The sequence below is a fragment of the Ranitomeya imitator genome, chromosome 2, assembly GCF_032444005.1.
Source record: "Ranitomeya imitator isolate aRanImi1 chromosome 2, aRanImi1.pri, whole genome shotgun sequence".
NCBI classification, from domain to species: Eukaryota; Metazoa; Chordata; class Amphibia; order Anura; family Dendrobatidae; genus Ranitomeya; species Ranitomeya imitator.
In genome coordinates this window covers 770,397,560-770,410,545 of record NC_091283.1, presented here as the reverse complement: position 1 = coordinate 770,410,545, position 12,986 = coordinate 770,397,560, and the positions used below count along the sequence as shown (strand labels likewise).

At 41.3% G+C, this 12,986-nt stretch overlaps 1 protein-coding gene across 3 annotated transcripts in view; it reads left to right on the top strand.

The window, feature by feature from the left end:
• The window catches only part of PCGF5 (polycomb group ring finger 5), a 73,890-nt gene extending 70,815 nt beyond the window's left edge, over positions 1-3,075 (top strand). For all 3 annotated transcript variants that reach the window (XM_069753470.1, XM_069753467.1, XM_069753468.1), the window contains one exon: positions 2,029-3,075. In XM_069753470.1, the coding sequence (XP_069609571.1) occupies positions 2,029-2,076 (48 nt within the window). In that variant the 3' untranslated portion in view covers positions 2,077-3,075. The remainder of the gene's footprint in view (positions 1-2,028) is intronic.
• Positions 3,076-12,986: the final 9,911 nt, after the last annotated feature.

Here is a 12,986-nt window from a genome sequence, read left to right as displayed (position 1 = left end):
AGGTGCCTTGATACAGCACTCTGGGAACAGCCTATTTGTTGAGAAATTTCTTTCTGGGTCTTACCCTCTTGCTTGAGGGTGTCAATGATGGCCTTCTTGACATCTGTCAGGTCGCTAGGCTTACCCATGATGGGGGTTTTGAGTAATGAACCAGGCAGGGAGTTTATAAAAGCCTCAGGTATCTTTTGCATGTGTTTAGAGTTAATTAGTTGATTAGGGTAATAGGTCGTTTAGAGAACCTTTTCTTGATATGCTAATTTATTGAGACAGGTTTTTTGGGTTATCAGGAGTTGTATGCCAAAATCATCAGTATTAAAACAATAAAAGACCTGACAAATTTCAGTTGGTGGATAATGAATCTATAATATATGAAAGTTTAATTGTAATCATTACATTATGGTAAATAATGAAATTTAACACTATATGCTAATTTTTTGAGAAGGACCTGTATATATCAGGAAGGAACCCAGGAATATATAACAGGATAGGAGGGCATACAGCTCTGGCAAAAATTAAGAGACCACTGCAAAATTGTCAGTTTGTCTGATTTTTCTCTTTATAGGTATATTTTTGAGTAAAATGCAAATTGTTCTTTTTTTTTTAAAAACTTTTGACAATTTGTCTCCGACTTTCCAAGCAATAAATTTTGTATTTTGTTTTCTGACAAAGAAAAATGGTCAAAATTTAAAAAACCCTACTGCTTTCAGACCTGAAATAATGCAAAGAAAACAAGTTCATAATCATTTAGAGACAACAACACTAATGTTTTAACTCGGGAAGAGTTCAGAAATCAATCTTTTGTGGAATAGCCATGATTTTTAATCACAGTTTTCATGCGTCTTGGCATGCTTTCCACCAGTCTTTCACTCTGCTCCTGGCGCAAAAATTAAAGCAGTTCTTCTTTGTTTGATGGCTTGTGACTATCCATCATCCTCTTGATTACATTCCAGAGGTTTTCAATGGAGTTCAGGTCTGGAGATTGGGCTGCCCATGACAGGGTTTTGATGTGGTGGTCTCTTAATTTTTACCAGAGCTGTATATACTAGAATGAGGGACTTATACACGGGGAAGGAGCTCAGGATGGGGGACATATATACCAGGATGGGGGGCCAAATATACCAGGATGGGGGGGGGGGCAAATATCCCAGAATAGGGGACATATAAACCGGGAAGGAGCCCAGCATGGGGGGCATATACCAGCCCAAGATGATTGGCATATATACTAGGATGGGGAACATGTATACCAGGATTTGGGACATATATACCAGGAAGAGGCTCAGGATAGGGGACAATTATACCTGGAAGGAGCCCAGGATGGAGGACTTTACTACATAATGTGGGGTGGGGTGGGAACACGTGTGTTTTTATATGATTTAGAACACTACAAAAGCCCATACATCTGCCCAACATGCGAGGGGGGGGCAGGTACAAATTTTGCACCAACCACCAGGACCCCCAAAAACCCCAGAATCGCTGCTCCTCTAGTCCCATTGTCAATTATGCATGTTACTATTCCATTCACTAGCATGTAAGGATCTTTGGCACTCCCATAGATAATGAATGGAGCGGTAGAAGCAAACTTTAGCAGCATTCTAGTCACACACTGGTGATTAGTATGTCAGACCCCCACCCCCATGTAGAATCTCTTTAAAGGGATTTTACTGACATATATTTTTATGCTGATCAGTTTCAGCAAGTTAAAAAACAACCAAACTTCACAGTTACTCACTTTCCCCTTCTCCAGCGGCAGTGGTCACATGTGCTGTAGTCGTGACATTACCACATATAAGACTAGAGCGAGGAGGAGAGTTACCGCTAGAGCAGGCGAATGTGAGTAACTTCTGAGTTTGTCAACTAGCGCAAACTTCTGGAAAACCCCTTTAATCCTGCAAAACAAAATATACAAGTATCTACACTAGTAACTACATGTTATCTCCACATAAGTTTGGCAGAGAAGCAATTAATAAGAAGTGAATTTTATTATTTGCTCATTACCCAATGTCTTGTGTTTTCTCTTCTCCCGTGTAGTCTTATCCCATGGTTTTGCAATATCGACCAAGAATAGACTTTGGTTAATGGGTCGGAAACACTGAGAAGAATCCTGCACTATACGTTTACTCATCGACAGATTGCACAATGAATGGATGTGCCTAATTACATGGACTGAAAGGACACTGTCTATTTTACAGCATGCAAACTATGGATGTGGTCTCCTTCCAACCCACCAGTGGTGTCATTTGTAGCTCTTGTCATGATTCCACCGCACTGGCTCCTAGGGATGCTGTCCACCGGCTGCTATGGCTGACTTCGGTGGATGTAATGGTGAACGCGGACATTTCATCTAGTTAGAGCCAACATATTTTCATTACTGCTACTTTAACCCTTCGTCGTTACCAAGTCTTTGGTATAATTCTCATGGTTCGTACTGTAGTGAAATCTATAATGGTTTCCCACGGATAATTGTGACTGACAATATCTTGAACCTATATGACTTAGAATCTGATTTATATATTGTCATTTTAAAGTGATATTCCAGACGGAAAGATTTACCACCTATTTGCTGGTGACAAGGGGGTGCTAACGTTAGATCAGTCCCTGTCATCGCAAGGGTGGAGGACCACACTAACCTGTCCTCCACTATTAGGCCTCATTCACACATCAGTATCTTTGCATTAGTATTTGTATGCCAAAATTGGGAGTGTCACTAAAACACAGAACAGGTGTCAAACTTTCAATTACAGTTTTTCCCTGTAAGTTCCAATCCCGATTTTGGCATACAAACACTGATGCAAAAATAGTGATGTGTGAATGAGGCCTTAGGGTGAGAGGGATTTCGTATGGATCAGCGATCAAGCATTTTCTCAGCCACTCCATGGAAACTGTATGGGAGCTATAGAAAAAGCCGAGTTCTGGCTGAACCTAACTTAAGGTACTGTCACACTAGACGATATCGCTAGCGATCCGTGACGTTGCAGCGTCCTCGCTAGCGATATCGTCCAGTGTGACAGGCAGCAGCGATCAGGCCCCTGCTGGGAGATCGCTGGTCGGGGAAGAAAGTCCAAAACTTTATTTCGTCGCTGGACTCCCCGTAGACATCGCTGAATCGGCGTGTGTGACACCGATTCAGCGATGTCTTCACTGGTAACCAGGGTAAACATCGGGTAACTAAGCGCAGGGCCGCGCTTAGTAACCCGCTGTTTACCCTGGTTACCAGCGTAAAAAAACAAACAGTACATACTTACATTCAGCTGTCTGTCCCTTGCCGTCTGGTTCCTGCACTGACTGCTGGCCGTAAAGTGAAAGCAGAGCACAGCCACAGCGGTGAGTCACCGCTGTGTGACTCACCGCTGTGCTGTGCTTTCACTTTCACTTTACGGCCAGCAGTCAGTGCAGGAACCAGACGGCAAGGGACAGACAGCTGAATGTAAGTATGTACTGTTTGTTTTTTTTACGCTGGTAACCAGGGTAAACATCGGGTTACTAAGCGCGGCCCTGCGCTTAGTTACCCGATGTTTACCCTGGTTACCGGGGACCTCGGGATCGTTGGTCGCTGGAGAGCGGTCTGTGTGACAGCTCTCCAGCGACCAAACAGCGACGCTGCAGCGATCCGGATCGTTGTCGGTATCGCTGCAGCGTCGCTAAGTGTGACGGTACCTTTATAGAAACCCCCAGTCAGTGGTAACTCCCCCACCCGGACTTGTTTCCCCACAGTAAGCCCACATTGGCCTGTGTGCTACAGGTTCATGAAGGACTTTGCTATTTTGCAGCACAGAGGAGTCCTGTCCTGGAGTTTGTATGTAACGCAGAGGAATGGCAGTTAGCCTACATACCCCGGAGTCCCAAGCTTGACGGAATACTGTGGATTTCAGTCTTTAGAAGCATTGAAAATGGCGTACAGTAGTGTTCAAAATAATAGCAGTGTGTTCAAAAACCTGAGTTAATCACAAAATCTTTATACTGGTTTTTATTTCCAGCATTGGGAACATTGCACACTGTCTTCTAATTCAAAACATGAAGAGAAATATATATAATTTTTAACTACTAGAAAATAGCAAATAAGGAACCTTGGGCTGTTCTAAAAAAAACAGCAGTGTCTGGAATTTGTCTTTACAAGCTCACAATATGAACTTTTTTGTGAATCTAGCACTCCTGTGAATCACTAACCTAATATTTAGTTGTTACCCACAGTTTTTTTTAGAACTGCTTCACATCTTTGTTACCAACTTCTGGCCCCTGTCAACTGTTATTCCAGTCCAGGGTGCTTGGACTACATCACACAATCCCACAATTTTTGGGCATTTGTTGGCTTTGCCTCAGAAATGGCATTTATGATGCCACCCCAGAAGTGTTCTATCAAATTAAGGTCCGGGGATTGGGCTGGCCACTCCATAACCTCAATTTTGTTGGACTGGAAATAAGATTTTGCTTGTTTCCCAGTGTGTTTAGGGTTGTTGTCTTGTTGAAATACCCATTTCAAGGACATATTCTCTTCAGCGTCAGGCAACATGACCTCTTCAAGTATTTTAACATATGAAAACTGGTCCATGATCCCTGGTATGTGGTAAATAGGCCCATCTCCATAGTAAGAGAAACATGCCCACATCATCAGAGTGCACTGTGGCTTGAATGCAGAGTTTGGGGGTCGTCTGATGAATTGTCTGCGACTCTTGGACCCAAAAAGGACAATTTTACTTTCATCAGTCCAAAAAATGTTTCTCCATTTCTCTTTAGTCCAGTGGATGTGATCTTTTGCATATTGTATCGGCTTCAGTACATGTCTTTTTTTTATCAGTGGGACTTTGCGGTGACTTCTTGCTAAGAGATTAGCGTCACACAGGCGTCTTCTCACTGTCACAGTCCTCACCGGTAACTTGAGACGGTCTTTGATCATCCTTGAGCTGATCATTGGCTGAGCCTCTGCCATTCTGGCTATTCTTCCATCCATTCGCATGATAGTCTTCAGTTTTCTTTCATGTCTCTCCGGTTTGGCTTTCCATTTTAAAGCATTGGAGATCATTGTAGCTGAACAGCCCAATATTGTCTTTATAAGTTTTACCATCGACAATCAACTTTTGAATCAAAGTACGCTGTTCTTCTGAACAATCTCTCGAATGACCCTTGTTTCTCAGGCTTTCAAGGAGAAATGCATGTACAACATGTCCTGGCTTCACCCTTAAATAAGGGCCACCTGATTCACACCTGTTTCTTCACAGAATGACTGACCTCACCAATTGAACTCCACACCTCGATTATTTTGAGCACAGTCCCTTTCAATTAGTTATTCTAATACACAGACTCAAAAACATGCAGATCATTAATGCGGAGTCTGGTGGTTTCCTTAGAATCTACTGTACCAACTGGTAAATTGTTTGACATGTGGTAATATAATTTATACCGAAAACAGGGATTAATCTGGTTAGTCATATTGGACTGCTATTATTTTGAACACTACTATAGGTCTTGAAAGTCGTTTAGGCTAGGGTCACATTGCGTTAGGGCAGTCCGTTTAGCGCAATGTCCCAAAAGGGATCGTGTTAGCCGATCCCGCTAGCGCAGATCCCCAATCTGCGCTAGCGAGATTGACGGCAAATGATGGCACATCGCTAGCGCACGCCCAATGTGGGCGTGCACTAGCGATGCATTCGCCATTACAGACAATGGCGTTAACGGACTACGTTACACCGCGTTATGCCGCGGTGTAACGTAGTCCGTTAAACGCGGTCACATAACGCAATGTGACCCTAGCCTAACTGATTACTGAAGTTTAGGAGGGTTTCCAGTGGTTATGGATGCAATATAAGGTCAGTAAATAGGAACCGCGGACACAGTGGTGTGAAAAAGTGTTTGCCCCTTCCTGATTTCCTATTCTTTTCCATGTTTGTCACACTTAAATGTTTCCGATCACCAAACAAATGTAAATATTAGCCAAAGATAACACAAGTGAACACAAAATGCCGTTTTTAAACAAGGTTTTTATCATTAAAGGAAAAAGAGATCTAAACCTACAGGGCTCTGGGTGAAAAAGTGATTGCCCCTCCTCTTAGAACATACATTAACTGTAGCTTCATCACATCTTTGGGACGTTGAGTTCAAATTCCCTAGCCACAGGCAGGCATGATTACTGCCACATCTGTTCTCAATCAAGAAATCACTTAAATAGGACATGCCTGACAAAGTGAAGTAGACCAAAAGATCCTCAAAAGACAGACATCATGCAGCGATCCAAAGAAATTCTGGAACAAATGAGAAACAAAGTAATTGAGATCTAGCAGTCTGGAAAAAGGTTATAAAGCCATTTCTAAAGCTTTTGTGACAAATATGCAAAACAATAGGAAATCAGGAAGTGGGCAAAAACATTTTCATACCACTGTATGTATCCACCTCAACATTTGGTACCAGTACATTATTCCTTTCTGCTGTTGAGGTCCCAGTTGCTGGACTTCTCTTAAAAGGGTTGATCCAGTATTGGACATCTCAACCCCTTATTAATAGGCCAAGGAGGTGAGAAAAATAAAACACATAGATTCAAACTGGCCTTCCACCTCATAAGCTGGCCCTTCGCCTCCGTAGCCAATACTACTCTGCTGTGGCAATCTGTGAACACTGCAGACAGTCAGCAGTGTGACATTCCCATTGGAAGTTGATACCAGGAGACTAATTGGGGAAGCCGCAGTGAGTTTGGAGGAGTGGAGCCAATCCCGAAGGTTTCTATTTTTTTTTCTTTTCTCGTTGCTATGGGTGTATTAATATTGGGCTGTCCAATAGTAAACAACCCACTAGTAGCCTATTTTATCTGGTTCCACACGTCCATGTTTCACAGTCTTAATACAGACCGTTATGCACTGAACGATGATCAGCCTCATCAGCCTCATAACATGTGTAAGGCAGTTGAGTCATCAAACTCGTGGCAAGTACATGTATCTCGGGCCGAGCATGGACTGTGACATGCAGATATGCGAAAGCGGCCTTTCTTACAATAGTTTTCTTCAATTTGTTAAAAAATAACCAAAAACAGGAAATAATGTATTATTACAAGAACAAAAATCACACCTCTTTAATCCCCTCTTGCTTGAACTTTTTGACGTCTTTCCTTTCCATATTGAGATTGTGATCATAGTTCCCCAGGTTCTTCAAACTGAGATGTTGAGCGAGATAAAACCTTCTTTTTATGACATTATGCCATCATATATGCACATTACAAGCAATGGACAACCTGTGATAATTCTGTATAGTTCCAGCTGTATTTGCCATGAAGCCCTGCCAGCTAAATCTAAGATGCATCAGTCCCATGTATGCAGGGCTTCACATACCTATTCCGTTCTTCTTCCTTGCCAAATGTTTCATTTTCATTAGTCTTCCACTTTCTTCTGTAAATTATTTATTAAGCGTAGAAATTATGAGTACAAAAAAATCCTTGAAAACTCCATGTTCAGGCCATAAGTGACATAATAATAACAACACGTGTGGTCTGCAATCTCCTCGTATAGTAATGATGATGTATTGTGTACTTTTATTTATACCCGTTCTTTATTAGTGCGTCTCATACAATCCGTAGGTAAGTCTTTTAAAGACTTATGTTGGTAGCACTTACTAGTATTATAGAAAACTGTGTGCCTCATTGTACATTGATCTACAGTAAATATGAAAAATACCTAGAAATGTATATAAATATATATACTGTGCGCATTTAGGAAAGATTCTGTATTATTCCCTGTGTGGTGAGCTGGGTATATTTTCTTATATATGTATCTTTACAACTTGCTGACAAATATGCTATATAATATGGAAAGATGCCTTTAAACGTGTAACCAAAATAACCGTACGACTACCGAGGAGAATCTCTATTATAAGTGACCGTTCCATGACCAAATTCCTTGCACTACCACGTCTGAAGAAGGGACTCGATGTCAGGAAGTATATTTTTCTAAGTTATTTTCAGTTCAACTTGTATTTTGTACCTGTGAAAGAAGTGAGGCCGTCGCCTATTCTCTCATTTCCTTTCAGATTGAACATTTTGTAACGATGCTCAAATTGAACTGGGTTTTATAAGAAATGGCACATTTTGTAAATAGTCTACAAGAGATGAACGTCTATCTAAACAGTTTACTCTAATATAAAACTGGATTGTTGGTATTATACCTGCGCGTTTTTGTGATTTATTGGCATGCTCGGACGTGGAGCCATGAAAAAAATGCTTAAGGTATATACGGAACTCAGAATGCCTCTATGAGAACCTGCTGACGAACAGGAAAATCACATCCACTAAGTACATAGTCACTTTAGGAGCAAGCCAATAGTGATGAGTGATCGTGTTCGGATAAGGCGTTATCCGAGCACGCTCGGGTGCTAACCAAGTGTTCTGTCTGTGCTCGAAAAATATGTTCGAGTCCATGCTCCTCCATGTCTCGTGGCTGTTCGACATCCGCAACACATCCGCAACACATGCAGGGATTGCCTGTTTGTTAGTCAGTCCCTGCATGTATTGCAGCAGTCTAACAGCCGTGAGACATGCGGGGACTCAAACATATTTTTTGAGGTTGCCGAAGACAATCGGTTAACACCCGAGCATGCTCGCATTACCCTTTATCAGAACACGTTCACGCACCACTACTAGGAAATCCAACATGAAAGCTGCCTCTCTATTAGTTATAGTAGTAACCATTAGCAAACTCTAAACTGAGCAAAATAAGTTTTAGTTAAAAATAAGCATTTTATTGTATATGTTCTAGAAAAATACAACTAAATACAAGACAACAAAACCAGATCATAGATAAAATTCAGATGATATCACATTGTATATTTGTGAAGCATAATGGCCATAACATCCATAAATGATGTATTGATAGTATATATACACATTTGACATGTATACAGCATGAATAGTCTTACCATAATAGGGTGCAACAAGCAGCGTCACACAGACGTTTATCTCCAATGCAAGTTTCACTTGTTCCCAATCTCTTCCTCAGGGGGTGCCAAGGTGCCTGAGGAAATGCACATGTGACAACCTGCTGTATATGTCAAATCAAACCGTTATTTATGGCCAAATGTGAAATCAATTGAACTTGGAATGGATCCTGTGTATTCCTGCATAATGCTTCATCAGTGGGGTAATTAGAAACATTTGCCCAAAGTCTGTTTTAGGAGAGATTTGATATAATTTATGCTAATACGTTACTCCACCCTATTTTTTTTATATAAAGCATCTTATTGCTGTGAGAAGTATATGAAGTCAAATGGCCTTTATGCACTTTTTCGGCAATTACTTGATGATGGGCACAACTATAGTAGGACATACCTGAGGAAAAGGGTGGTACATGATGAGCCAATGTCCATCCACCAGAGGCGGCATCCAGCCAGATTTACTGTTGTCTGGCCAATTGCTTTCACTAACAGTCATCCTTCTTGAAGGGGTTTTACCAATAATTACACTTTCTTACCTATCCACCAGATAGGTGGGAAACGTATAATTGATTGGGGTCTGATCTCTGATACCATCACTAATCTCAACAATCTGTTTGGTAGAGCGTATGCATGACTTCTGCTGGAGCGCTCATTAGCTGAAGACTTCGACTTCCCTGTTCCAAGGACTTTTGGGAGTCCCAGAGGATGGACCTCCTGAGATCGTACCTTTATCAACTAACCTATGTATAGGTAATAAGTGTGTATCATGGGAAAACCCCAGTGTATATTGTAGACTGGATGGGTTGTTACTGACATTTGGTGAGAATTTCATGTTAATAGCATCTTTACAAATAAACTTACAAAATTGGTGACGTGTTCAATACTTATTTTACCCAATGTACCGTATATGTCTGTGTGCATTTATATGATATATATTCAGCTCTTATTTCAGGCAAAAGGTGTTATCCAGTTTTAAAATAGCATTTTGACAGACAGTTTTAGGGAATTCAGTTGGAGGGAGGTGTTCAGTTTTTTATTAACTAGGGGGAAGAATTTTTCACATGTCCTACCTTACATTATTCTGGGTTCAAAAGAGCGTATCCAAAACTGTCCACTTTTCATTCAGAAAAGCAGATGATTTTTCATCAGTGTTGTCCGAAATGAAAGTAGAGCTTGTTGTGACTTCTTACACGTGGACCGGCGGTCCGTGTATAAAAACATTCATGGGCGCTACAACATTAGTCCAAGAAAAGTGAAGTTGATAGCCACATCCAAAAAACAGATAAAATCTTAACATCTTATTCTAGAAGTATCAAACAATTAAAATCCACATGATGGTGAGAGAAAAAACACCCTGACCTGTTTCTATCGCTGTGTGTACGCATAGTCATAGAGAATAAGTCATTCTCTATGACTAAAGGCACACACAGCGCCAGAAGCTCATCAGAGTGTTTTTTCTCTCACCATCATGTGGATTTTAATTGTTTGATACTTCTAGAATAAAATGTTAAGATTTTATCTGTTTTTTTGGATGTGGCTATCAACTTTACTTTTCTAGGACTAATTTCCTGACAGTCAGCAGTATTGGAAACGACACCCATTGCATACAAAGGACAGATTTGGTTATTCACTGCATGGTAATCCCTTTTATACAGATTACTCATTAATATGAATAGAAATTGAACATTTTCCAGGATTAACCTACAAATTACTGTACAGTTGCTTTTTTGTTACAGGTACAGATGTGTCCTTCCTGTCTTGGCTGGTGATGCAGTTCTGTGAAAAAGTGTTTGCTATCTTTCTGGTTTCCTAGTCTTTTACATGTTTGTCAAACTTAAGTTTCCGATCACCAAACAATTTTAAATATTAGACAAAAATAACATAAGCAAGCACAAAATGCAGTTTTTAAATGAAGATCTTTATCATTAAGTGAAAAAGAGATCCAAACCTACAGGGCGCTGTGTGAAAAAGTGTACCCCCACTTAAAACATAAATTAACTATATTTTTATATCACATCTTTGGGAAGCGGAGTTCAAATTTCCTAGCCACATGCAGGCCTGATTGCTGCCACACCTGTTCTCAATCAAGAAATCACTTAAATAGGACCTGCCTGACAAAGTGAATTTGATCAAAAGATCCTCAAAAGCTAGACATCATGCCAAAATCCAAATAAATTCTGGAACAAATGAGAAACAGAGTACTTGAGATCTATCAGTCGGAAAAAGATTATAAAGCCATTTTTCAAGCTTTGGGGTGTCGGTGAAATATAGTGAGAGCCATTATCCACAAATAGCAAAAACATGGATCAGTGGTAAACCTCAGTAGTGACCAGCTGCTCAAAATTAACCCAAAAGCACAGCAATAACTCATCCAAGAGGTCACAAAAGACCCCAAAACAACATCCAAAGAACTGCATGCCTCACTTGCCTTAGTTAAGGTCACTGTTCATTACTTCACCATAAGAAAGAGACTGTGAAAAAATGGCCTGCATGGCAGAGTTCCAAGACAAAATCCACTGCTGAGCAATAAGAACATAACGGCTTGTCTCAGTTTTGCCAGAAAACATTTTGATGATCCCCAAGACTTTTTGGAGAAAACTCTGTGGACTGACAAGACAAAAGTTGAACATTTTGGAAGATGTATGTCCCATTACATCTGGCATAGGAAAGAGCATTTCAGAAAAGCAACATCAGACCAACAGTAAAATGTGATGGTTTGGGGCTGTTTTTCTGCTTCAGGACCTGGATGACTTGCTGTGGTAAATAACCATAAACCATGAATTCTGCTGTCTACCAAAAATTCTGAATGAGAATTCATCTGTTTGTAACCTTAATAAGCTGACGTGCGCTTGAGTTATGCAGCAGGACAATAATCCAAAACACACCAGCAAGTCCACCTCTGAATGGCTTAAGAAAAACAAAATTAAGACTTTGGAGTGGCCTTGTCAAATTCCTGACCTTAATCCGATTGAGATAATGTGGCATGATCTTAAAAAGGCGGTTCATATTTAGAAACCCCCCAGTGTGGCTGAATTACAACAATTCTGCAAAGATGAGTAGGCCCAAATTCCTCCAGAGCGTTGTAAAGGACTCATTGCCAGTTATTGCAAATGCTTGATTGCAGTTATTGCTGCTTACGGTTGCCCAACCAGTTATTAGGTTTATGGGACAATCACTTTTTCACACAGGGCCCTGTAGGTTTGGATTTCTTTTTCCCTTTATAATAAAGACCTTCATTTAAAATAGCATTTTGTGTTTACTTGTGTTATTTTTGTCTAATATTTAAATTTGTTTGGTGTACAGAAACATTTATCGTATTTTTCGGACTATAAGATGCACCGGACCATAAGGTGCACCCCAAATGTTGGGTTGGAAAATAGGAATAAAAAGATTTTTATAAGATGGGGCTCTATCTTAGAGTCCAAATTTAAGGTATCTTACCTGGGGCCAGCAGCAGTGGGGCAGGGTCATGCGAGGCATGTCCCTCCCTTAGGAAGCCTTTGGCAGAAGTGGGGCAATTCTCTGGGCACTGGGTGGGAGGAGGGGGCATCCCAGGAGTGCGCTGCTGTGGGTCCGGTGTCAGCAGTGAAGCAGAGGAGAGTGCATTGCGTGGAGCAGGGTCCCGACATCAGGAAGCTGGAGGTGGCAGAAGTGTGGTGATGTTGTGAGCTCGGTATCATCCGTGAGCTCGGTATCATCCGTGAGCAGAGCGGAGTGCATGATTGGTTTCTCGGAGGCCATTTTCCTGAAACCTTGGGCCGCTGCAGGCAGCACGTGCGCAGATTGGGATCTCGGACGAGATCTCAATCGGCGCAGCTTCCGACAGCCATTTCCCTGAAGCCCACAGCACTCTGCTCTATTCACCGACGACGACGGGCCTGCAGCATCGCCACACTTCTGCCACCGCCGGCTTCCAGAGGAAGGGACCCTGCTCCACCACTGCTACAACCCCCCTGGTAAGCCTGCATTCGGACTATAAGACACACCCCCAATGTTCCCCCAAAATTTGGGAGGGGGGAAGTGCATCTTATATTTCAAAAAGTATAGTAAATGTGAAAGACCTGCAATAGAAGATCAGGAAG